General features: G+C 46.6%; 1 protein-coding gene across 1 annotated transcript in view; it reads left to right on the top strand.

Annotated features, from left to right (window-relative positions):
- The window catches only part of Apt1 (Acyl-protein thioesterase 1), a 128,231-nt gene that overhangs the window by 28,616 nt on the left and 74,134 nt on the right, over window positions 1-25,481 (top strand). Inside the window, exon 3 of the mRNA XM_068391270.1 lies at window positions 15,488-15,553. Within this exon, the coding sequence (XP_068247371.1) occupies window positions 15,488-15,553 (66 nt within the window). The remainder of the gene's footprint in view (window positions 1-15,487; window positions 15,554-25,481) is intronic.

The raw sequence follows: 25,481 nt of genomic DNA, 5'->3' as shown, positions 1-25,481 counted from the left end.
GAACCATAACGAGAGAGGGATCAAATGTAGTACTGTATGGCCAGTCAAAGGACCCCTAAACTTTCTAGCGGTAGTATCTCAATGGGTGGCTGGTGCCTTGGCCAACCTACTAACTCGCATTTAAGCTAAACAAAGTTTAAATATCCTTCTCGAAGAAATTATCTCTCCTCATCCGCAGTTTCAAGCATACATGCCCTCAATTATTAGTTAGACCGCCCCCTGGAATGTAGTCGAGTATTACAATCTTGGGAAGTACGCCTAACCTAACAAACCTCTGAAGTCTGTCCTCAGACCGTGATCGTAGGCTAATGATGGTTTCTTGAACCCTGGCCTCTGCTAAGAGAGTCACCGACCTACACAGTCTGTCCTATGACATAGCCCATTCTAGGGGATGGGGGCATGTGACACTCAACTGCATCCAAGAGTTTATTGCTAGACACAATCCAGCAGTAGTGGGTCCTAGATTCAGGACCTTCCAAATTGAGAGTATCTGCACTTTCATAAATGACCCACTGTTCGAGTTTGGCAGATCAATAGACTTTGTCAGTACAGGCAGAGTTGAGTAGAGTTACAAGAACTCAATCTCTTCATGGATCAGAAGGTGATCGAACGAACTCTCCGAGCAGATTTGTCCCCTTCTGACCAAAAACAAAGAGAGATCATGATGCCAGGGGCATTAGCACATCCCTGGTGTGCAAAGTACCTCAATGTGAGGCGGGTGTGTTGGAAACGTCAAACTATGTTAACCCCTCGCTACACGCGTAACCTACAGGAGCCTCGACACATTTTCCATAGGTCCTGTGGTCCATCTTTATACCAAGGCACTTTCCCCAATTTTGGGGGGCAGTCAACATCAAACAAATAAAAAAGGGACCTTTCCTCTCGACTCTCCTCCCAGCCTGACGAGGGACTCAATCGAGTTCGGCTGGTACTGCCAGGGTGCCACAGTCCACCCTTCTCCGTTATCCATCACAGATGAGGCTTCATAACGCTGAATCCACTACTGCTGCTACCTCCGTGGTCATCCAAGGCGACCGGAGGAAGCAGCTAGGCCTACGGGAATTGCATCACAATCGCTTGCCATTCATTCCTATTTCTAGCACGCTTTCTTGCCTCTCTCACATCTATCCTCCTATCACCCAGAGCTTTCTTCACTTCATCCATCCACCCAAACCTTGGCCTTTCTCTCTAGTACTTCTCCCATCAACTCTTGCATTCATCTCCTTTAGCAGTTAGCCATTTTTTATTCTCTCAACATGGCCAAACCACCTCAACACATTCATATCCACTCTAGCTGCTAAATCATTTCTTACACCCGTTCTCACCCTCACTACTTCGTTCCTAACCCTATCTACTCGAGATACACCAGCCATGCTCCTCAGACACTTCATCTCAAACACATTCAATTTCTGTCTCCGTCACTTTCATTCCCCACAACTCAGATCCATACATCACAGTTGGTACAATCACTTTCTCATACAGAACTCTCTTTACATTCATGCATAACCCTCTATTCCTTACCACTCCCTTCACTGCCCCCAACACTTTGCATCTTCCATTCACTCTCTGATGTAAATCTGCTTCCACTCCACCATTTGCTGCAACAACAGACCCCAAGTACTTAGAGTGATCTACTTCCTCAAGTACAGTAATACCTTGGGATACGAGCTTAATGCATTCCGGAACCCGACCTTGTATGTCAATTCGCTCGTATCTTGGATCAATTTTTCCCATATAAATTAACTAAAAAAATTAATCCGTTCCGACCCTCTGAAAAAACACCTAAAAACAGTTTATTACAGTGGAAAAACCTTTTTTTTTTTATTGTTCTAATTTACAACCTACGCTCACAAAATAACAAATACCTATGTACTGGTTATAATGTGCAATAAAATGTGACATTATTATGGAGTTTTTACCTTCGAAACAGACGGCAGCGGCTAACTGCGGTGTGTGCGGAGGAGGAGGGAGAGAGACTTGACAGCAACACGTTCGGTACGCTACAATTTTTTAACACTCCGTAACATAACTTAAACTTTAAATTTAACTTAAATGAAATTAGCTTACTGTACACACACTCAAAAATAAATGTTAATATTACGTTACACTAAACTTGCTTCTAATTTTGTTTTCATTTTTTTTTTTTCTTCTTCTTTTTCTTTCACCTTTACTTTTTGCCGGCCTTTTTAAAAGGAACTTATCTAGGGATGTTTGCTTTTGTTTCTCCTTCAAAATGTTACGAAAATGAAGTACACAAGTTTCGTCACAAAAGGCTAACGCATGACCACACGCCAACTTGTCCGGGTGCCTCGTTTCCATAAAATAAGAAAACTCCTGCCACTTCGCTAACATGTCTCTGATTTCCTTCTTTATTGCATCTTTCTGCTTGAGGATGGTACGTATTGTTGATGTACTCCTCTCATATTGGCGAGCCAGCTCTGTCACTCGTACACCACTCTCATGTTTTTCGTTTATTTCATGCTTTATCTAGATTGTTATCATATGCTTTTTCTTTTCACCACCCTTGTTTGCACTCACTTGCTTTGGACCCATTGCTAATTCACTTAATTCTGTACTGATTGACAGAAAAAACACGTAAAAAATGCAAACACTACGGCCGATGCTCGGAGATAACTTTACGCGACGGAAATCCGACTGGAAAGAGCAAGCGATGCTGTCCTCGTGAGCAGCCTGTCGCACACTCGGCCACTTAGCGGCTGCATAGGAACCGTCTCGTATCTTGGGGCAAAAATCTGCTAGAAACTTTCCTCTTATCTCAAATTTCTCATATGTTGGGACTCTCGTATGTCGAGGTATTACTGTAACTCTCCATTCAGCATGACATTCAACCTTGCACCACCTTTTCTTCTCATACATCTCATAACCTTACTCTTACCCAAATTGACTCTCAGCTTCCTTCTCTCACATACCCTTCCAAATTTTGTCACTAATCAGTCAAGCTTCTCTTCTGAGTCTGCAACCAGTACAGTATCATCCACATACAACAACTGATTTACCTCCCATTCGTGATCATTCTCGTCTATCAGTTTCAATCCTCGTCCAAGCACTTGAGCATTCACCTCTTTCACCATGCCATCAACATACAAGTTAAACATCCATGGTGACATCACACATCCCTGTCTCAGCCCCACTCTCACTGGAAACCAACCGCTCACTTCATTTCCTATCCTAACACACGCTTTACTACCTTTGTAGAAACTTTTCACTGCTTGCAACAACCTTCCACCAATTCCATATAACCTCATCACATTCCACATCGCTTCCCTATCAACTCTATCATACGCTTTCTCCAGATCCATGAACGCAACATAAACCTCCTTACCTTTTGCTAAATATTTCTCGCATATCTGCCTAACTGTAGAAATCCGATTCATACATCCCCTACCTCTTCTAAAATCACCTTGTACTTCTAAGATTGCATTCTCTGTTTTATCCTTAATGCTATTAATCTCAGTACTCTACCACACACTTTTCCAACTACACTCAACAAACTAATACCCCTTGAATTACAACACTCATGCACATCTCCCTTACCCTTGTATAGTGGTACAATACACGCACAAACCCAATCTACTGGTACCATTGACAACATAAAACACACATTAAACAATCTCACCAACCATTCAAGTTCAGTCACATCACCTTCCTTTAACATCTCAGTTCTCACACCATCCATACCAGGTGCTTTTCCTACTCTCGTTTCATCTAGTGCTCTCCTCACTTCCTCTCTTGTAATCTCTCTTTCATTCTCGTCTCCCATCACTGGCACTTCAACACCTGCTACAGCAATTATATCTGCCTCCCTATTATCCTCAACATTCAGTAAACTTTCAAAATATTCTGCCTACCTTTTCCTTGCCTCCTCTCCTTTTAACAACCTTCCATTTGTATCTTTCACTGTCTCGTCAATTCTCAAACCAGCCTTCCTTACTCTCTTCACTTCTTTCCAAAACTTCTTATTGTCTTCATATGAACGACCCAATCCCTGACCCCACCTCCAGTCAGCCACCCTCTTTTCCTCAGTTACCTTGTGCTTTACTTCCACATTTTTCTCTCAATATCTTTCATACTTCTCTACACTATTACTCTGCAGCCATTTTCAAATGCCCTCTTTTTCTCTTCCATGCAGCCTCCAACAATATTCTTGTCATACACATCACTTGCAATCCCTACAAAATTTTCTTTTACTAACTTCCACTCCTCTAAATTATCAGTTTCTATCACTTTCACTCTGTCATATGCCATTTTCAACCTTTCTTGATATTCATGTTTTACCTCAGGTTTTATTAACTCTTCAAACCTCACTAGCTCCCTTTTACATCCCCCCCCACTCTATTCCCCCACTCTTTTGCTACAACTAATTTTCCTTCCACCAAAAAATTATCATACATACTGTTACCCATATCCTTAAACACCTGCACGTCTTTCAATCTTCCAAACATTCTTCTAGTTATCAACACATAATCCATTAAAGCCCTTTCTACCACTCTTCCATTTGCCACTCTTACCCATGTATACTTGTTTTTATCTTTCTTTTTGAAAAAGCTAGAACTTATCACCATCTCTTGCTCAACACACTTATCTACCAGTCTCTCACCACTCATTTTCATCTGGTATGCCATACATCCCAATGACACCTTCTACCTCTCCAGCGCCCACTCTAGCATTTAAGACATTCATGATAACTACATAATTCCTTCTACCCATTCCTTCTACACTTTTAGTTAATTTATTCCAGAAATTATTCTGCTCTTCTTCACTTTTCTCACAACCTGGCCCATATGCACTGACAAAAACCCAACATTCTCTATCCAACCTAACCCTTACCCACATTAACCTAGATGATAATGATATCTCCTTCCATTCCACTACTTTACCTGTCATCCATTCACTCAGTAATAAAGCCACACCCTCTCTTGCTCTTCCCCTTTCAATAATAGACACTCTACCAATCACTTCACCAAACATCACTTCACCCCTCCCTTTTATCTTTGTCTCTCACAAAGCCAATATATCCATCCTTCTATTCCTAAACATACTTCCAATATCACATCTTTTACTCTTTGTCGTACTACATCCATGCACATTCAAACACCCCAAAACTAGAGTGTGGGGAGCAGTCCTCTCCCCCCAGCTCCACCTCTTTGATGTCTCACAGGAGTATATAATACAGGAAAGGGGATTCCCAGCCCCCTCGTCCTGTCCCTTTTAGTCGCCTCTTATGTCACGCAGGGATACGTTGGCGCTATTCTAATTGTTGTTATGCCCCCATAGCCACAGGGGCCTTAAAACGTGATCAGTAACACCTCAGCTTCCTAGTAGGGTAAGTAGCAGTTGGTGAAGGGCAGATGTTACCTGGCTGTAAGTCTAGTATGTTAGGCAAAGGACAGGCCTTTTACCTTTCAATCTCCCCTCTCTCGGGGCTTGAGCAAACCAAAAAACTCTGCAAGCTGACCTCCTCTGACTGTAGGTGTGTATCATCGTCCCATATGTATCCTAATATATGCATGTATATTGTTACGTCCCTGTTCTCCCAGTGAGGTGCGAGTCGGGTAACGTCCAGGTAAGAAAAGCATAGCTTCGAGTGAAGTCTTACCTTGATGAGTCGCATTGCTTAGTTGTCACAGTTTCGCACAATTGCTCAGGCCGTTATCTCTCATTAGAAGTTAGCAAAGTGATGCTTTTCCACAGCTTGTGTGAAGCACAAGTGACAGCTGGGTCAGGGACCAGCCAGTTGGTATTTGACTCCCACCCACCTATGTGCGTCAGCATAGTAAAGAGCTGAAAAGTCTGTATATATGTCAGAAAAAATGACAATTTCAGAACTAATTTGTATTATTTCTAACCATGCAAACCTGAAGCTCCTTCCACATACTAGCTCGCTGTCATCTACCCCTAAGGAAGTCCTGCCTGCAGTTGCAAAGTGGCTTGTGTTAGCTACTGTGTGTGTGAGCAAGGTAGTGGGTCTACTTTCCACTATCCCCTCGCTAACAGCGCATGGGATTAACACCTCCCTAAAAGCTTTACAGCTAGTTTCAGCTGTCATCAAAATGTATTTTCATTGTACATATACATGTAATTAGCTTCAGGTTTGTAAGATTAGGAAAATAAAGTTGTTCCGTAACCGAAATACAAACCACGCTCTTTACATTGGGTTTACCTTTTAGCGCAGCTGAAATGGCGAGCCATTAGAATTTAACGAGGGTGTATTACCCCCGCGCTAGTAGGGGAGTGGTAGCTAGCTACCCCTCCCCCCCTCACACACAGATGAATGCTCACTTTCACTTTTGGCTCGGACTGTGACAGACGTCTCTGTCTTGGTCCTCTCTTGGCAGCCATTGTTTGTTTTGTCTTTACTTAATCGCTTACTTTTCTTTTACTCAATATATATGTAAACATGTTTTCATGTTTGTATATATATTTGAGTATAGAAATCAGTAAGTTTCCTTTTCAGATTTGTGTGTGTAGTGTACGATATCTACGTGGTGTCCTCGGCAGTTTGGCCACCACGGCGTTTTTTATGGGTGGCGATCGAGTTTGACTTCGGTCTTTCTCTCTCTCTCTCTTAAGGTCGTTCACCCTTTTACTACGTGTTACTACGCCCTTGTAGCTTCCTTTCCGTGTGGGGGGGTTGCTACGCCGTACGTTGTCTCAATTAGTTTATGAATCTAATTGTAGTTTTTTTTTTTTCAGCTTGTAGAACGATTCCTTTCGGGGTTTTCGTTTTTTCTTTAGTGTTCATTCATTTTTAAATTACATAATTACATAGTTACATAATTATAATTGTTATAATTCTGTTTTGGTTACAGCTCTCCTTCCGTGAGTGTAAGTGGTTGTGAGGGCACGTGCCTGTTGTGTAATTCTTGTTTCCTTTCCCTCGGGATTCCTCTTCGGAGCCTTCCCGGGGGAATAAATGTGTACTAATGTTTTTTTGTTATATTTTTTTACAGTTACCGATCTAGTTCGTTTCTGTAATACGGCATCGGTGTGAGCTGTCTTGTTGAGGCCTGGGGATTCGGCTGTTGCTGCCTCCCCCCTTGTATTTTGTCGGGCGTGTCTCCTTCTACTGGAAGTACTCCTGTGACGACGGACAGCTCTCCAGTTCATTTTAGAACTCTCAGGAGGCTTGCCTCCTTGGGCGGGTAACTTTCCTTCCGAGGGAAGTTTTTCCTGTCCAGGCTTGAGTTTTTCCCCTTTTGGGGGGTTCTTCTCTTGCCTTTTTTTCGTGCGACTATGCTCTTGGCGCTGAGCGATCACACCTGCAGTTTCGCTCAAGGGGCTGGGCAACTGCAGGAGCTCCTCTTCGGAGGATTGCTCCTTTTAGGTCACTGGCTGACCAGTCTCTTCTACGAAGTGTTTCTCTTTCGTTCGCGAGAGAGGACATTCATAGAGACTCCTCTTCGGAGGATTCTTCTGTTGCTGTTGGCCTCCCTCGCCGTAAGGCCCACCGTCCGCCTCGTCGTAAGGGCCTCTCATCTCCCTATAAGGGTGCTAAGAGGCGCCTTTTTGAATCTCCGTTTGCAGCCTACAACTCCTTTTTCTTGATCTTCCTCCTTGGTGCAGATGGACAGCAGTCTGATCTCGTCTTCCGACGGGCAACGGTCTTCCCGACGGACAACGGTCTTCCGACGGACAACGGTCTTCCGACGGACATCGGTCTTCCGACGGACATCAGTCTCCCGGCGGACAGACAACGGTATTCCGATGGACAACGATCCCTTCGGGGCAAAGGGTTGCCTCCCACAGGAGTCTCGATACGTTTTCTATCGCTCTGTGGTGGCTACACAACAGCTGGTCTAACCTCAGGCTCCTTTTTGAACAGATAGCAGAAGGTTGAGGGCATTGTTATCAGGTTTTAGTCTGCATGAACGAAAGAAGTATGTCTGGCCCTTATTTCTTTCTTCATCATCCCCTCTACGGGGAAGCAGCATCCTGGTCTCTGCATAACTGACCTCGAACCTCTGCAGGTAAACCATGCTTCCTTGTGTTCCGAGTATTGAGTCAATACTGTCGCGTCCCCCATACCCTGACGAGGTGGTATTGGGAACGTCCTAACCCAGAGTTCCTTCTGGAACTCCAGGTCAACTGCCTAGGACGGGTCACACTTCTTCCTTCACACACAAGCTTATGTAGGCCACACGGTTCCTTGCGGAGCAAGGAACTTGTGAGGTGCAGGGACTCCTTTTCTCGAGTGCGACTCACTCGGATTCTGAGTCCCTGGGTAAAGCCAAAGCCAGTATGGCTGGGGACTTTCCACCCTACCTAATGGGTAAGTCACCCAATGTAAATAGCGTGGTTTGTATTTCGGTTACGGAACAAATGACAAATTCGAAGATAATTTGTATTTTTCAATATTAAACTTAGCCGGTGATTATATAAGCTGCAGCTCTGCTGCCCGACAGAAAAACTCTACGTTCAAAATCCGCCAGCGATCGCTATGCAGGTAGGGGGTGTACTTCAACAGCGCCATCTGTCGTGCAGGTACTCAGTACTCAATGTAAACACAGAACTCAATTTTCTCTCTGTCGTGCCACCGGCAAGACCTACTAAATTCGCTGTTGCTTACTGGATTGGTTTTCACATATTTTGGTGAAGTACACATTTCTAGTTTTGAGCTTTCGCTTTGCAGACGTTATCTTCAATACATCCTTGCATTCTTTTATTGATTTTGGATTATTTGTTGACGACTTTGGATAGATTTTGAATTCCCCTTTGACTATTTCAAAATGGCTGACCCTTCTCAAGTCCCTAAGTTCAGGAAATGTAATGCTAGGGACTGTTCAAGGCATCTTCCGAAGGCCTCTATCGATCCTCACACCGTTTGTTCCAATTGTCGGGATAAGACCTGTCAATTGGAAGATCGATGTGAGGAATGCGTTGGGCTTTCGGAATTCGATTTCATTGAATTCCAGAAATACACACGTAGGCTAGAGAGAGATAGAGTCAGGAGAAGTTCATCTCGCTCCGTTGAATTTTCCTCTCCTCATGCCCCACAACCTATTCCTTCCCCTGTAGTGGTTGCTCCTGATCCCACTTCTAGCACTCAACAACCTTCGATGGCAGATATGATGCGTGCCATCCAGGCTCTGGGGGAGAGAGTCGAGTCATTGGCGAGTGACCGTAACCAACTCATGGCAGACGTCAAGGAGTTGAAGTGTAAGAGTGCAGTGGGTAGTGACAAAGTGAGTGGTAGTGTTGTGGAAAGTGTTGTAGATAGTGTTGCGCTTGAGGGTTCGTCTGTTCGTGCCTGTCGTCCTCCCAGTCCGGGACCTCTTGCAAGCTCCCAAGCCCAGGGGAGAAGCAATGTCGTACGACCAAAGGGTTCGAGAGGCTTTAATCAGCGAACAGACGTTCCCTCCGTGGTTTCGGGCGTATCTAACCAAGATCGCCCCACCCACACGAAGACGAGAGAGCCCATTTATTCCTCGTCTGCGGAAGAGGTTTCTCGAAAGAATCCATGGACCAAGGTCTCGCGGCCTCTTAAGCGCAAGTCGGTCCCTTCCGCGCAAGTCCAACGGCCCAGTTGTAGCCACTGGGTCAGTTCGGACTCGCTGCAGTCTTCCGATGACTGCACACCTCCTAAAGAGGCAAAGCGGTACCGCATCAGGCAGTAACACCGTCTGTTGCCGCACCTGCTACTGTAGACCCTAAGTGGTCTTTGCTGCAGACCATGCAGTCACAGTTAACGTCATTGATGCAGGACTTTCGTGCGGAGAAGGTTGACGCTGCACCAACCTCTAGCCTACAACCACCCACGGTTGTGCGTCCAGTGGACGCTGAGGCTACCTTCTCCCGCACTCCAGCTGTGAGAGTCCCGCCACCCATGCGTTCCAGTGTACCCTGCCAGCCGCATGTTGACGTTCAGCGACGCACGGAACCTTCCGTTGACGTTCGCGAGTTACAACAACAACCTAAGTTGTTTTGTTTTGACGCGGTGCGTCAACCTCCGCAACCCAGTGTGGTTACCACTACTCGCCCACAGCAGACTAGACAGTCTGGAGTAGACGCTTTGCGCCCCCGCGCTGCTATGGTTGTTGCCAGTTCACAGACTGGGCAACAGTTCCATGACGTTGCGTCCGGTTCAGTCACGCATGCACCCGTGCTGCCGGACTCAGCTGACCAGCCGATTGCTACTCCTTTGCCGCTTCCTCCTCAGTTTTCAGATGATGGACTCTCTGATGATGACGACGCTGCACACATTGACGACCCACATACGGACATCGACGAACCCAAGACCACGCAACCCTCCTTGGACTTTAGAAAAGTTCTTGCTTTGTTCAAGGAGATGTTTCCTGATCAGTTTGTGCCTGCGGCAACACGCTCTCCTCCGTCTGAGTTCGCTGTAGGCACGCAGTCATCAGCGCCTGCCTTCACGAAACTCGTCCTCACCCGCTCGTCCAAGAGAGCTTTACGAGTTTTAGGGGATTGGATGCAGTCCTAAAAGAACCTTGGGAAGACAGCTTTTACGTTTCCCCCTGCGAGAGACTCTTCCAGATCGAGCGTCTGGTATGCCACGGGAGAAGTTCTCGGCTTGGGAGTTCCTGCCTCTGCCCAGGGCAACTTCTCAAGTCTAGTAGACTCTCCCCGCAGGCTGGCCATGAGACGCTCTAAGATTTGTTGGTCTCCTTCAGACTTAGACCATCTGTTGAAAGGAGTGTTTAGAGCCTTCGAGGTCTTTAACTTTTTGGACTGGTGTCTGGGAGCTTTGAGCAGGAAGATCTCCCCTTCTGACAAGGAAGCTTCCTTGCTCATTATGTCCTGTATGGACAAGGCCATACGTGACGGATCCAGTGAGCTTGCGGCTTCGTTCGTTTCCGGGGTCCTCAAGAAACGGGAAAACCTTTGCTCTTTCTTGTCAGCGGGAGTAACACCGTGTCAGAGATCGGAACTTCTGTTTGCTCCTCTCTCAAAGTGCCTTTTCCCAGAGGACTTGATAAAGGAGATTGCTGCCTCCTTGATTCAAAAAGACACTCATGACCTGGTTGCGTCCTCTGCCCGCAAAGCCACCCCTTTGCCTACCTTGTCTAGACCCAGGATGGACACTCCAGCGTCCAGGTTCATTCCGCCCTTTCGTGGCAGAGCCTCCAGCAGAGGAGGTGCTCGTGCCGAAGGGAGACGTGGGAAGAAGAAAGGTACCAAGTCCTTTAAGGGCAGAGTCTGACTGCCACCTTCTTCAGACAGCAGTGGGAGCCAGACTCAAGAACTTCTGGCAGACCTGGGAGAAAAGGGGCGCAGATGCACAATCTGTGAAGTTGCTCAGAGAAGGGTACAAGATCCCGTTTGTACGCAAACCCCCTCTAGCAACGTCTCCCATCGATCTCTCTCCCAGGTACAGAGAGGAGGACAAGAGACTAGCTTTGAAGCAAGAGGTGTCTCTCTTACTAGAAAAGGGAGCGGTAGTCAAAGTCCGGGACCATCAATCCCCGGGCTTCTACAACCGTCTCTTCTTAGTGGTAAAGAAGACAGGAGGGTGGAGGCCGGTGCTAGACGTCAGTGCGCTGAATGTCTTTGTCACAAAGCAGACGTTCGCCATGGAGACCACAAAGTCTGTTCTAGCAGCGGTCAGGAAGGAAGACTGGATGGTCTCTTTAGACCTAAGGGACGCTTACTTTCACGTCCCCATCCACCCAGAATCCCAACCTTTTCTGAGATTCGTTTACGAAAAGGTTGTCTACCAATTTCAAGCCCTGTGCTTTGGCCTAAGCACGGCTCCTCTTGTATTTACGAAGCTGATGAGGAATATTGCCAAATTCCTGCATTTAGCGGATATCAGAGCCTCCCTCTATTTGGACGACTGGCTTCTAAGAGCTTCTTCCAGTCGTCGCTGTCTGGAGAATCTAAAGTGGACTCTAGATCTGACCAAGGAATTGGGTCTCCTGGTCAATATGGAAAAGTCCCAACTGGTCCCATCCCAAACTATAGTGTACCTAGGGATGGAGATTCACAGTCAAGCTTTTCGGGCTTTTCCGTCGGCCCCCAGAACAAGTCAAGCCCAAGGATGCATCCAGAACATGCTAAAGAAGGAACGATGTTCAGTCAGACAGTGGATGAGTCTGATAGGGACGCTTTCATCCCTGGAACAGTTCATTTCGTTAGGGAGACTGCACCTCCGTCCCCTTCAATTTCACCTAGCTGTTCACTGGAAAAAGGACAAGACGCTAGAAGCGGTCTCGATCCCCATTTCCGAGAAGATGAAGTCATCACTGACTTGGTGGAAGGACAACATCAACCTCAGAGAGGGTCTGCCCCTGGCTGTTCAGACCCCCAACCACGTTCTCTTCTCGGACGCATCGGACACGGGCTGGGGTGCGACATTAGACGGTCGGGAATGCTCGGGAACTTGGAACTCGAATCAAAGAACGTTACATATCAACTGCAAGGAGCTACTGGCAGTTCATCTGGCCTTGAAAAGCTTCAAGTCCCTCCTTCTAGGCAAGGTGGTGGAGGTGAACTCAGACAACACCACAGCCTTGGCGTACATCTCCAAGCAAGGAGGGACCCATTCTATGACGTTGTACGAGATCGCAAGGGACCTCCTCACCTGGTCAAGAGATCTAAACCTTTCTCTAGTAACGAGGTTCATTCAAGGCAACATGAATGTCATGGCGGATTGCCTCAGTCGGAAGGGTCAAATCATTCCAACAGAATGGACCCTACACAAGGATGTGTGCAAGAGACTATGGGCCACATGGGGCCAACCTACCATAGATCTCTTTGCAACCTCGATGACCAAGAGGCTCCCAATTTATTGCTCGCCAATCCCGGACCCAGCAGCAGTTCATATAGATGCCTTTCTTCTGGATTGGTCCCATCTAGACCTTTATGCATTCCCCCCGTTCAAGATTGTCAACAAGGTACTGCAGAAGTTCGCCTCTCACGAAGGGACAAGGTTGACGTTAGTTGCTCCCCTCTGGCCCGCGAGAGAATGGTTCACCGAGGTACTTCAATGGCTGGTGGACGTTCCCAGAACTCTTCCTCTAAGAGTGGACCTTCTACGTCAGCCACACGTAAAGAAGGTACACCCAGGCCTCCACGCTCTTTGTCTGACTGCCTTCAGACTATCGAAAGACTCTCGAGAGCTAGAGGCTTTTCGAAGGAGGCAGCCAGGGCGATTGCTAGAGCAAGGAGGACATCCACTCTTAGAGTCTACCAGTCGAAGTGGGAAGTCTTCCGAAACTGGTGCAAGTCGGTATCAGTATCCTCGACCAGTACCTCTGTAACCCAAATAGCTGACTTCCTATTATACCTGAGGAAGGAAAGATCTCTTTCAGCTCCCACTATCAAAGGTTACAGAAGCATGTTGGCAGCAGTCTTCCGCCACAGAGGCTTAGATCTTTCTAACAACAAAGATCTACAGGACCTCCTTAAGTCTTTTGAGACCTCGAAGGAGCGTCGTTTGGCTACACCGGGTTGGAATTTAGACGTGGTACTAAGATTCCTTATGTCAGAAAGGTTCGAGCCACTACAATCAGCCTCCTTTAAAGATCTCACTTTAAAGACTCTTTTCCTCGTTTGCTTAGCAACAGCTAAAAGAGTCAGTGAGATTCACGCCTTCAGCAGGAACATCGGATTTTCATCTGAAACGGCTACATGTTCTTTACAGCTTGGTTTTCTAGCCAAAAACGAGCTACCTTCTCGTCCTTGGCCGAAATCGTTCGATATTCCAAATTTGGTTGGAAATGAACTAGAAAGAGTCTTATGCCCTGTTAGAGCTCTTAAGTTCTATTTAAGACGAACTAAACCTTTACGAGGACAGTCAGAAGCTTTATGGTGTGCTATTAAGAAACCTTCTTTGCCTATGTCAAAGAATGCAGTTTCCTATTATATCAGACTGTTGATACGAGAAGCTCATTCCCATCTGAATGAGGAAGACCATGCTTTGCTGAAGGTAAGGACACATGAAGTTAGAGCTGTCGCAACTTCAGTGGCCTTTAAACAAAATAGATCTCTGCAGAGTATAATGGACGCAACCTATTGGAGAAGCAAGTCAGTGTTCGCGTCTTTTTATCTTAAAGATGTCCAGTCTCTTTACGAGAACTGCTACACCCTGGGACCATTCGTAGCAGCGAGTGCAGTAGTGGGTGAGGGCTCAACCACTACATTCCCCTAATTCCATAACCTTTTTTAATCTTTCTCTTGAAATGTTTTTTATTGTTGTTTTTTGGGTTGTCCGGAAGGCTAAGAAGCCTTTCGCATCCTGGTTGATTTGGCGGGTGGTCAAATTCTTTTCTTGAGAAGCGCCTAGATTAGAGGTTTTGATGAGGTCCTGTAGTATGGGTTGCAACCCTTGATACTTCAGCTCCTAGGAGTCGCTCAGCATCCTAAGAGGATCGCGAGGCTCAGTAAGGAAGACGTACTTAAAAAAGGCAGAGTAATTGTTCAAGTCGACTTCCTTACCAGGTACTTATTTATTTTATGTTTGTTATTTTGAATAACTGCTAAAATGAAATACAAAATCCTTAGCTCATAATAATGTAAACAATTAATGCTGGTCTCTACCCACCCCCCTGGGTGTGAATCAGCTTATATAATCACCGGCTAAGTTTAATATTGAAAAATGTTATTTTTATTAATAAAATAAATTTTTGAATATACTTACCCGGTGATTATATATTAAAGGACCCTCCCTTCCTCCCCAATAGAGACCCAGTGGACCGAGGAGAAAATTGAGTTCTGTGTTTACATTGAGTACTGAGTACCTGCACGACAGATGGCACTGTTGAAGTACACCCCCTACCTGCATAGCGATCGCTGGCGGATTTTGAACGTAGAGTTTTTCTGTCGGGCAGCAGAGCTGCAGCTTATATAATCACCGGGTAAGTATATTCAAAAATTTATTTTATTAATAAAAATAACATTTTTCCTAACCATACAAACCTTAGCTATTTACACATATTTGCCCACCAGCCCTGTCCCCCAAGACAAGTCCTACCTCTAAGTGAAAGTGAGCATTCACCTGTGTGTGAGGGGGGGGGGGAGGGGTAGCTAGCTACCACTCCCCTACCCCCCGCTAACTAGCGCGGGGGTAATACACCCTCGTTAAATTCTAATGGCTCGCCATTTCAGCTGCGCTAAAAGGTAAACCCAATGTAAATAGCTAAGGTTTGTATGGTTAGGAAAAATACAAATTATCTTCGAATTTGTCATATTAATTTCTAATTTGTCAGTTTTGCATCATCACATTAGTTTAAGTTTTTCTAAGGTTTTATTTTTTTTTTTTTTTGGAGTCTGTACAGTATATTAAATTTTCTACAATTTTATTTTTTTTAGGTTAGGTCCATTGCCCATGTTGTTACACCCAACATCTATGTTGATTTTTTTTTAACTTAGACATTTGTGTTACATGCTAGTTTGATATGAAAGATGTCAAAAGGCTATTCTATAGCTTGTATTAATACGAATAAAACCCTGTCCATTTGAATAGAATTTTTATTGACTGTTACTTCGTTATTTTCTGTTTCCACAGCCATGGCTGGGCAAGCGCAATGGCAGCAATTGGATCCCCACACATCAAGTTCATTTGCCCCACAGCGTGAGTATTGTTTGAAAATAATTCACCGTATTATAGCTGTATTTCATGTTCACAGTGTTTATGGTTTTCTATATGAATATATACTTTCATCCTATAATACGAGGACTGTATGGTTTTAGCGGTACTGAATGTGACTGTTAAAATTTAACGAGGTGTTGGCAGTAGTTAGCTGGAGGGTGGCTAGTAATCCTTGTCCACCCTACATGCCAATGAGTTTCCAATATCTTTTCAGCTGCTAGATATTACAGACATACTTCGGACCCCTCAGCCGGCTCTAAATCTTTTTTCTTTCCTTTTAGATAATCTTTTGGCGATTTGTGTACAAGGGATAAGAATGATCTCTCTCTCTCTCTCTCTCTCTCTCTCTCTCTCTCTCTCTCTCTCTCTCTCTCTCTCTCTCTCTCTCTCTCTCTCTCTCTCTCTCTCACAAAAACAGAGGAAATTTGGCTAAATACTTGGAAAATGCATATTAAATTACAGCTAAAACACAAGTAAATCAGGGAAACTAGCAAAGCCACAGAGGAAGAGAAAAAAAGGATAAAAAATTTCCTCTGAGTGACACAATTCAATGCTCAGTCAGTTAGAAACAAAATGGGAAACTTCTCAGGACAATGATAGCTAGTGAAGAACTAGACGTCATAGGCATGACTGAGACCTGGATTCAAGGAAAAACAAAGGATTTTATCGGAGAATACAAAATCCTAGGTTTTAAGCTTTTCAAGAAGGATCGCCTTACCGAAAAAAATGGAGGGGTAATGCTCTATGTTAAAATTCACTTAAAATTCATAGAAATTAAATTAGAAACTGAATGTGAAGTGACAGGTGCAAATATTAACACATAGGAAAAATTGTGTCCATACCAGTAATAAACAGACCACCACATCAAACACAAGAACAGGATGAAGAGCTGTATAGACAACTTGGACAAGATGTTAACAATAAGTTATCTGTCCTAATGAGACTTCAATGCAGCAGTAAACTTGGACACTATGAATTGTACATCAAACCGAGGAACATAGGCTACTAGAATTTGTCAACAATGAATTCCTCCATCAGTGGGTCGATAAACCAATCAGGGGAAACAACATACTATAGTACATTTCTTTTAGCGAGGCAGATTTGCACCGACTCGCAGCGGTGCCCTTTAAGCTCGGAAAAGTTTTCTGATCGCTGATTGGTTAGAATTATCTTGTCCAACCAATCAGCAATCAGGAAACTTTTCCGAGCTAAAAGGGCACTGCTGCAAGTCGGTGCAAATCTACCTCGCTAAAAGAAATGGACTATAGATATTATGCTAACAACAGAAGAAAAATTTGTATCCTGTGTTTCAGTAGGGGATAATATTGGCAAGAGTGACTACAAAATAGTTAGGTTTCAGGTAATTATTCCTCATCTAAAAGAAAGGAAAATTATAAAAAAGTCGGAGTACATCTAGACATAGTAACTGGATAAATTATAAAAAAGTTGGAGTACATGTAGACATAGTAACTGGATAAATTATAAAAAAGTTGGAGTACATGTAGACATAGTAACTGGATAAAACTGAAGGAATACACCAAGAATTTAGAATACGATGGAACAGGGAACATAGATACCGACTGGGACTACTCTGTAGAAATATATAAAGATAAAATGGCCTAATGTATGCTGCATAGAAAAATTTTACCAAATGGAACTCCACAACCTAAGTGGTTGAACAAAGAAATAGCCACTGCAATAAGAAGAGACAGCAAACATAAATCAATGGGTCCACAGCCTTCAATTCATGAAATTTCCGATCACAAGAAGTTAAGCTGAAAAGTAAATAAATTGGCCTAGTTAGAAATGCCATGATTAATGAAGAGAAAAGAGTGGCTTCAACTAATAAAGAAACCCCAAAAGCCTTTTTGTTCCGTAACTGAAATACAAACCACACTATTTAATATGGGTTATTACTTCGGCGGAGCTGAATGACGAGCCATTAAAGTTTTAACGAGGGTTTACTACCCCACCGCTAGTTAGCGGGGGTTAGGGAGGGGTAGCTTGCTACCCCCCCCCCCCTCACACACACTGGTGAATACTTCACTTTACTTTTGACTCGGGTGAAGAACAGACGTGTCTGCTCTCACCCTCGCTTTGACTGCCATTAATCTGTTTTGGTTTTTCTTTCTCATAGTGTGTGAAGTTGGCCTCTATCATCATGCGTACGTGTCCTGGTTTACCTGACCGCCCTTGTGGGACCTTTATGTCGGCGGTAGACACAGATCCTCACACCTTGTGTCCTCATTGTAGGGGCCAACGGTGTGAAAAGGGTAATGTATGCGGTGAGTGTAGGGAGTGGTCTACCTCCCAGTGGGAGAGGTTTGCCCGGCGCCGGAAGAAGAAGTCCAAAAGGGATATTTCTCCTCCAAAGGCTTCTTTGAAGAGAGAAAATCCCAAGGCCTCTTCTTCTGTATCCCAAACCTCCTCCGAAGCTCCCACTCGATCGGTCTCTTCCGAGAGACCGTCGAAGGGGAGCGTAGACCGTTGTTCTGTTGACCGATCCCAGGGTGTGGGAGAGGTAGTTGCCTCCCATAGCGAGGCAGCTGCCCCTCCTCCCTCGAAGGAGGATATTGATTTCCCTGTACCTAATCGTGATTTGCTACAGCTTTGGTCTTCCTTGGGGCTTCAGAGTTCGCCCTCCAAGGAAGCCCTGTTTGATATGATCAAGCTGGGAGCAGCTGTTAGACAGTCGCCGGCGATAGCAGACGTAGATCCTCTGTCTATCGTCGACGTTGTTATAACGGAGGCCTCCTGTGTGTCGGATCAAACTGCTCCTGTTGTTTCTGAGGTAGCTGAAGGCTCTGATTCCCCCTCCGAACATCTTTCGAGGGCGGAACTTAGTCCCACAGTCTCTCCTGCTGGTGATTCTCCCCCCCGGGGGAGTTCACTTACAGAGACTCCTCTGCGGAGGCCTTACGAAGGTCAGCTTGCTGATCCCACGGCCCCTAGAGGGCGTATAAGGCGGAAGGCTCGTCCTCGCGATCTCCTTCGGTGGAAGGTCGTCCTTCGGGACCCCCTGACCTGTCACCCTCCAGACCTGCTGTCCTGCCATCACCCTTCAAGGATGCTGATCCTGTTATTGTACAGGCACCGGTCCCTTCGGGGAACAAGGGACTTGAGCGCAAAACTGTGCCTCAGTCCCTTAAGTGCCAGGCACCCCGTGTGCCGTCTTGCTGCTGTTCTTGACCTAGTGCCACTGCACTCCCTTGCACACGTGCGCCCTCCTGCTCCTGTTCATATGCACCAGGGTCCCCCTGCGCGCCCTCCTGCAGTTCCTGTTATAGCGCGCCAGCGCCCTTCTGGAATTAAGCGCACAGCCGCAGTTCCTGACACAGCGCGCAAGCGCTCACCAACGCGCCAGCGCTCTCCTACAGTCCAGCGCGCAGTACAGGAGGTACCTAAGTTAGCGCACGGGCGCTCACAGGTACCCCTGCCTTCTTCTTGTAAACTGCGCACCCTTGTGCGCCCGAATCCTGTTGCGCGCCATACTCGCCCAGACCAGCAGCGCACGCCTGTGCGCCCGAATCCTGTTGCGCACCCTGCACTCCCATCGCAGCAGCGCACACCAGTGCGCCCAATTCCGGTTGCGCGCCCATCACAGTAGCACACGCCCTTACGCCCGCATCCTGATGCGAGCCATGCGCGCCCACGATCCCCTGTGCGCCCAGCGCGCCCTCGTTCACCTCAGAGGGCACCACCTGCGCATCATTCTCCTGCGAGCCAGCGCGCAATCTCACATTTGCGCCGTCACGAGGCTGCGCAATCGTGCCCTCTCCCCGTGCTTCCTGACGCGCGCTCCACGCCCATGCGCTAGGAATATTTCTCCTGCGCAAGCGCGCCCAATAATTTCGCCCGCACGGGCTCATCAGCAGGTTCCTGCGCGCCCGCGCACACTTGAGCAGAGAGTTGCTCACGCTCCAGCTCCTATCCTGCCTTCAACACCGCCCCACGTTCCAGCTCCTGCGTGCCGCACGCCCTCGCCGTCACCTATGCGCGCCCTCGCGTGCCCGCGGTCACGCACGAAGTTCCTGTATCACATGATCCTGCCGCGCGCGATCCAGGGCAGGGCTCATCGCGCGATTCACGCCGTGATCCCGCACGCGACTTCATGGGGCTTCAGGCGGACAGATCTTCTTCTCGTTCCCCCCCTCACAAGCGCAGAACAGCGCGCTCGCCGGAGGAGGGGAGGTTTCCGGACAGGACTAAGGACACACTTTCAGCTCAGGCGAACCCTCGTTTGTCGACTCCTAGGGATCATTCGATCCCCTTCCCTCCAGAGGGAGTGTCTGACAGCACGCCTGTCAGCCAACAGCCTTGGTTTGGTACCATAGTCAGAGCTCTCATGCAGGCTTTTAAGCCTGTGTTCACTGAACTAGGTCACAAAGCAGGGGCTACCTCGTCTCCCCTGAAGAGGAAGAGAGGAGTCCCCTCCGTGGTGACTTCTCCAAGGGCTAAGCTGTCTCCTCGGAAATCCTTGCGCAAGGCTCCTTCTCCCCCCCCCCCAGACTTTCTCTCCCTCCCCTGCGGACGAGGATTTCCCATCCTCAGGGGAGTTGGACGAGCCAGTCCGTTCCCCCATCGCACTAATGGGGGAAACTCCGCCTCTCCCTGAGAGGTCTCCTCACGCAGGGTTGGAGAAGAGCCTGCATCCATCGTTTCTAGAGTCCTCTATCCCTCCCAGGAGGGAGCCGAAGGACTCGAAGACTTTGCCGAAGTCTTCTGCAAGGATAAGACAGGAACTGGCTAGACCTTCGGAGAATGTCCACGTGTCCCCCAGGAAGAGCCACTGGGGACTGGAGACTTTGCTGCTAGCCCTTTGGGAGGAGAGCATCAAGAGTCATGCATTCTGGCAAGTTCTGACCCTCATGAGAAATCTCAACGGGTTTCCGGACCCTGAGATTCCTCCTCGTGAGGGGAAGGACACGGTCTTGGACTGAGTCTATGGCACCCAGAAGCCCTCTAGGGCCAGTGCAGCCTTGCCCTGGTCACAAGGGATGAAGAGTGCCAGAGACAAGGTCGAAGGCCAGCTCTCCGAGCTTGCCTCCTCCAACAGATTGAGCGCCGGTAACAAGCTCCTCCCTCTTCCTCGAGTCCACCAGAGGAGGTATTTTGAGATCTTAGAGGAGACATGTTTGAGTCTTCCCATTCACCATTCTGTGGAAGAACTGACTGGGGGAGTCCCTCTAGAGAGACTTTCCAACTGGCAGGTTTCGTATTCTGCCACTGAGATCCTAAGCCAGGAGAAGGTGGCGAAGTGTGCCATGCAGGCAACTTCGTGGCTTGACATCTGGCTGGAGTCTCTGGGCATCCTGGTGCGGTCTGAGGACCTGTCCAAAGAAAGCACCAGGAAGGCACTGGAGACATTCTTACTCTATGGCACGCGGACCATCGAGTTTCTAGCCCACCAAGTCTTGAGCTTGTGGGCCAATACGATCCTGAAACGTCGAGACGCAGTTGCCGAGAGGTTCCACCAGAAAGTCCCCAGTTCTGACGTTAGCAGGCTCAGACACTCTAACATGCTCGGTAAGAGTCTGTTCGAGCCTAAGGACGTGGAGCTAACCGCTGAGAGGTGGAGGAAGTCCAACCAAGACTCCCTCCTCCATAGGGCCCTGACATCAAGGCCCTACAAACCTCCAGCAACTCAACAGCCCCGTCCAGCTAAGAATACGAAAAAGACTACAGCAGCGAAGCCAAAGGTGTCTAAGCCCTTTCCCGTCAAGGACAGGAAGGGCAGGAAGTCCTCCAGGGGAGGTAAAAATCCTAGAGGGAGCGGCCGAGGCCGTAAACACTAGGATTGGCAGTCCCCCTGCATGTCCACCAGTGGGGGGATGCCTACAAAGTTGCGCGACAAGGTGGCAGCAACTCGGGGCAGATACCTGGACAATTTCCGTGATTGCTCAGGGTTATCGCGTCCCGTTCACATCCTCTCTACCTCCCCTGACAGCGAAGCCAGTGTCATTGAGCTCCCTTACCATGGGATCGGTAAAGGGGGCAAGCCCTCCAGGCTGAAGTTGAGACCATGTTGAAGAAGGACGTTCTCCAAGAGGTGGCAGACGGGTCCCCAGGCTTCTACAGTCGACTCTTTCTTGTAAAGAAGGCGTCTGGAGGCTGGAGACCAGTCATCGACCTCTCGACCCTGAACGGGTTTGTCAAACAGACTCCGTTCAGCATGGAGACGGCAGACATGGTCAGACTTGCAGTGAGACCGCAAGACTTCATGTGTACACTGGACCTGAAGGACGCGTACTTCCAGATCCCAGTCCATCCGTCTTCCAGGAAGTACAGTGAACCCTCGCTACTTCGCGGTTCGACCATCGCGGATTCACCACTTCGCGGATTTTTTTCATAACCCATGTATATACATATATCGCGGATTTTCCGGAAATATCGAAAATACCGCGATGTGACCAATGGTGCGAGATTGGAGAAAGTAAGGAAAATTGAATCATGATCGATTTTCAATATAAATGAAACTTTGAGGAGCAACAAAGATATCATTTGTTAGAGAGATAGAGAGAGGTAAGGAATGGGAGGTAGTGAAAAGTAGCCCACAGAGAGAGAGAGAGGTAGAGGTAGAGAGAGAGAGGTAGAGAGAGAGAGAGGTAGAGGTAGAGAGAGAGAGGTAGAGAGAGAGAGAGGTAGAGAGAGAGAGAGAGGTAGAGAGAGAGAGAGAGAGAGAGAGAGATAGGTAGGTAGAGAGAGAGAGAGAGAGAGATAGAGGGGGTTTAAATGTAATAAACAAAAAAATTTGATAGGTTATAACACATTGGTGCTTATGTAATATCAACTGTATACTGTAGACGGTTTGAATAAGTTAAGAAATGGTATAAACGATACTTTGTTAGTGTATTCGTACACACTCAAGAGCGGCAGCTAGATGACAGCTGATCTAATCACAGCCAAAAGTAAAACAAAAAGAAGTCAACAATACTCGATTTTTAAAACACACCCGAAATTTAAAAACAAAAGTACACGCTTTCTTAATGTGCAATTAACTATTTAAAGAGTGGCAATTTTCTAGAATAAAGTGATATTTCCCAAAAAATAGTGGTTTGCTGATGAAATCGGATGCCGTATTTTTAGCTATGATTGAAATGGATGTAGACTCGGCCTAATTTTTTCGTTTCGTATTTTATTGACACTAAGAAAACTAATTTTAGTTTCTTCATCTAAATGTAAGTATTGTATAACACGAAGAGAGAGAGAGAGAGAGAGAGAGAGAGAGAGAGAGAGAGAGAGAGAGAGAGAGAGAGAGAATGAATCAGCTGTTGTAATCAAATGGCGTGTTTTTGTTTCGTGAGAATTTCATCGCCACGACTATAACAACAACATACTGTACTGAACTTTACAGTATTATACAGACTACTGTAATATGATAAAGTAAAATATTTGTAATCTATTTTATATGAAATGGGGCTATTTTTTTTTTTAAATTTACATTTACGTATGTAAAACAACTCTCTCTCTCCTCTCTCTCTCTCTCTCTCTCTCTCTCTCTCTCTCTCTCTCTCTCTCTCTCTCTCTCGTAGATTGTTTTCCTGCTTTGCTACGTATGTATGATTTTATATAGATACGGTAAATAATATTTGTAATAACATATTTTATAAAAGCTTTTACTGTATTACCATTATTTATCACTTTTATCATGCGCGTTAAATTCCTTAGTTTGTTTACTGAGCGTACTTTATGACGCCGTCGTTTCAGGCAGCGTCATAAAGAAAAACATTTCATTTGGAAGTCCTAAGAAAAATTAAGTAAAACATTAGTAATAACCAAATCAACATACTGTACTGAATAATCAATATAATCGATGCAAAAAGTAACCTATACACAGATGTGTAAATGCGTTTGTTTCTTCATTATAATCAGAGATAAACGTAAACAAAACATTGGTTGCCATTTTTTATCGTGCTTTTTGTCGTGTACAGGAAACGCATGATATAAAGTCGCCTTTAATATTTGTGCCTGTTTTAGTTTAGGGTACGTTAGTACATGCATTAAGTGTTCTGTACATTAAAGGGTAGTTTGTTAACAGTACTACGTACAAGGGAAGGTTTTAAAAGTCTGAAAATACATGTTAAATAAATAGGTAAATATGGTGTCACTACTTCGCGGATTTTCACCTATCGCGGCCGGGTCTGGAACCTATCTACCGCGATAAACGAGGGTTCACTGTACCTAAGATTTTGCCTAGACAACAAGATCTACCAGTTCAAGGTGCTGTGCTTTGGTCTCTCCACAGCACCTCAGGTGTTCACCAGAGTATTCACCCTGATTTCATCGTGGGCTCACAGGATCGGTATCCATCTCCTCCATTACCTCGACGACTGGCTGATCCTAGCAGACTCGGAGGCAACCCTTCTTCGCCACCGAGACAGGCTTCTCGAGCTTTGCCAGGATCTGGGGATCATGGTAAATCTCGAGAAGTCCTCTCTGCAGCCCTCTCAGAAACTGGTATACCTAGGCATGGTCATAGACACCAATCTCCACAAAGCCTTCCCATAAGACGACAGGATAGCAAGGCTGAGGAAGGTCGCAAGGCCTTTCCTCAAACGAGAAGAACTTCCAGCCCAAACGTGGTTACGTCTCCTCGGCCACCTCTCTTCCTTGGCCCGTCTGGTTCCCAATGGTCGCCTCAGAATGAGATCCCTCCAGTGGCAACTCAAATCTCAGTGGAATCAAGGACACGATTCCCCGGACTCTCTGATCCCTATGGGTCCTGCGGAACAGACGGACCCTCGGTGGTGGCTAGCAGACGAGAACTTACGAAAGGGAGTGGATCTACTCGTCCTTCCCCCGGATTTGATGTTGTTTTCGGACGCATCAAAGATGGGTTGGGGGCCCACGTTCTGAACCACAGGACCTCAGGCTTGTGGTCAGAATCAGAAAGGTACCTCCACATAAACCTGCTAGAAATGAAGGCCGTATCCCTGGCACTTCAGAAGTTCCATCAGGTCCTGGCGGGCCACTCTGTGGTGGTGATGAGCGACAACGCCACAGTAGTGGCTTATATCAACAAGCAAGGAGGTACCTTCTCGGAACAGCTATCCCATCTTGCTGTAGAGATACTGAGATGGTCCGAAGTCCACTCGATTCCACTTTCAGCTCACTTCATTCCAGGCAAAAGGAATGTGCTTGCCGACAGTCTGAGCAGAGCGACGCAGATAATGAGTACCGAATGGTCTTTGGATCCTCAAGTAGCCAACATAGTCCTGACTTTGTGGGGTTCCCCGACTGTGGATCTGTTCGCTACAGCGCTGAACTTCAAGCTCCCGCTGTATTGCTCCCCAGTCCCGGACCCCAAGGCTCTCTGGCAAGATGCCTTCCAACAACGGTGGGACAACATCGACGTTTACTCCTTTCTCCCATTCTCTCTGATGAGGAGGGTGCTCAACAAGACCAGAATATCGGTCAATCTATCAATGACCCTGATAGCTCTGCTATGGCATCACGCGGAGTGGTTTCCGGACCTCTTGCAACTCTCTGACGGAGCCCCCGAGAGAACTCCCTCCACGTCACGAGCTACTCAGACAACCACACGTCAACATCTTCCACAAAGCCGTAGCTTCACTTCGACTTCACGCTTGGAGACTATCCAGCACCTCCTCGCCGAGAAAGGATTTTTGCAACAAGTTGCGAATAGGATGTCTGGACACCTGCGTAGGTCATCCGCAGGGGTCTACCAGGCGAAGTGGCGAGTCTTCTGTGGTTGGTGTCGTGGAAGGGGTATCTCTCCACTCGATGCCACTATTCCAGCAATAGCGAGTTCTTTTGTGTATTTGCGGGAAGAAATGCGCCTTTCAGTCTCAGCGGTGAAAGGCTATCGCTCAGCCATAAGTCTAGCCTTCAGGCTCAAAGGAGTGGACATTTCTTCCTCGCTGGAACTTTCTCTACTCATACGGAGTTA

This window comes from Palaemon carinicauda, chromosome 17 (assembly GCF_036898095.1).
Source record: "Palaemon carinicauda isolate YSFRI2023 chromosome 17, ASM3689809v2, whole genome shotgun sequence".
Lineage (NCBI taxonomy): Eukaryota > Metazoa > Arthropoda > Malacostraca > Decapoda > Palaemonidae > Palaemon > Palaemon carinicauda.
Note: the sequence above shows the minus strand (reverse complement) of the source record. Positions and strands in the feature narration are given on the sequence as shown.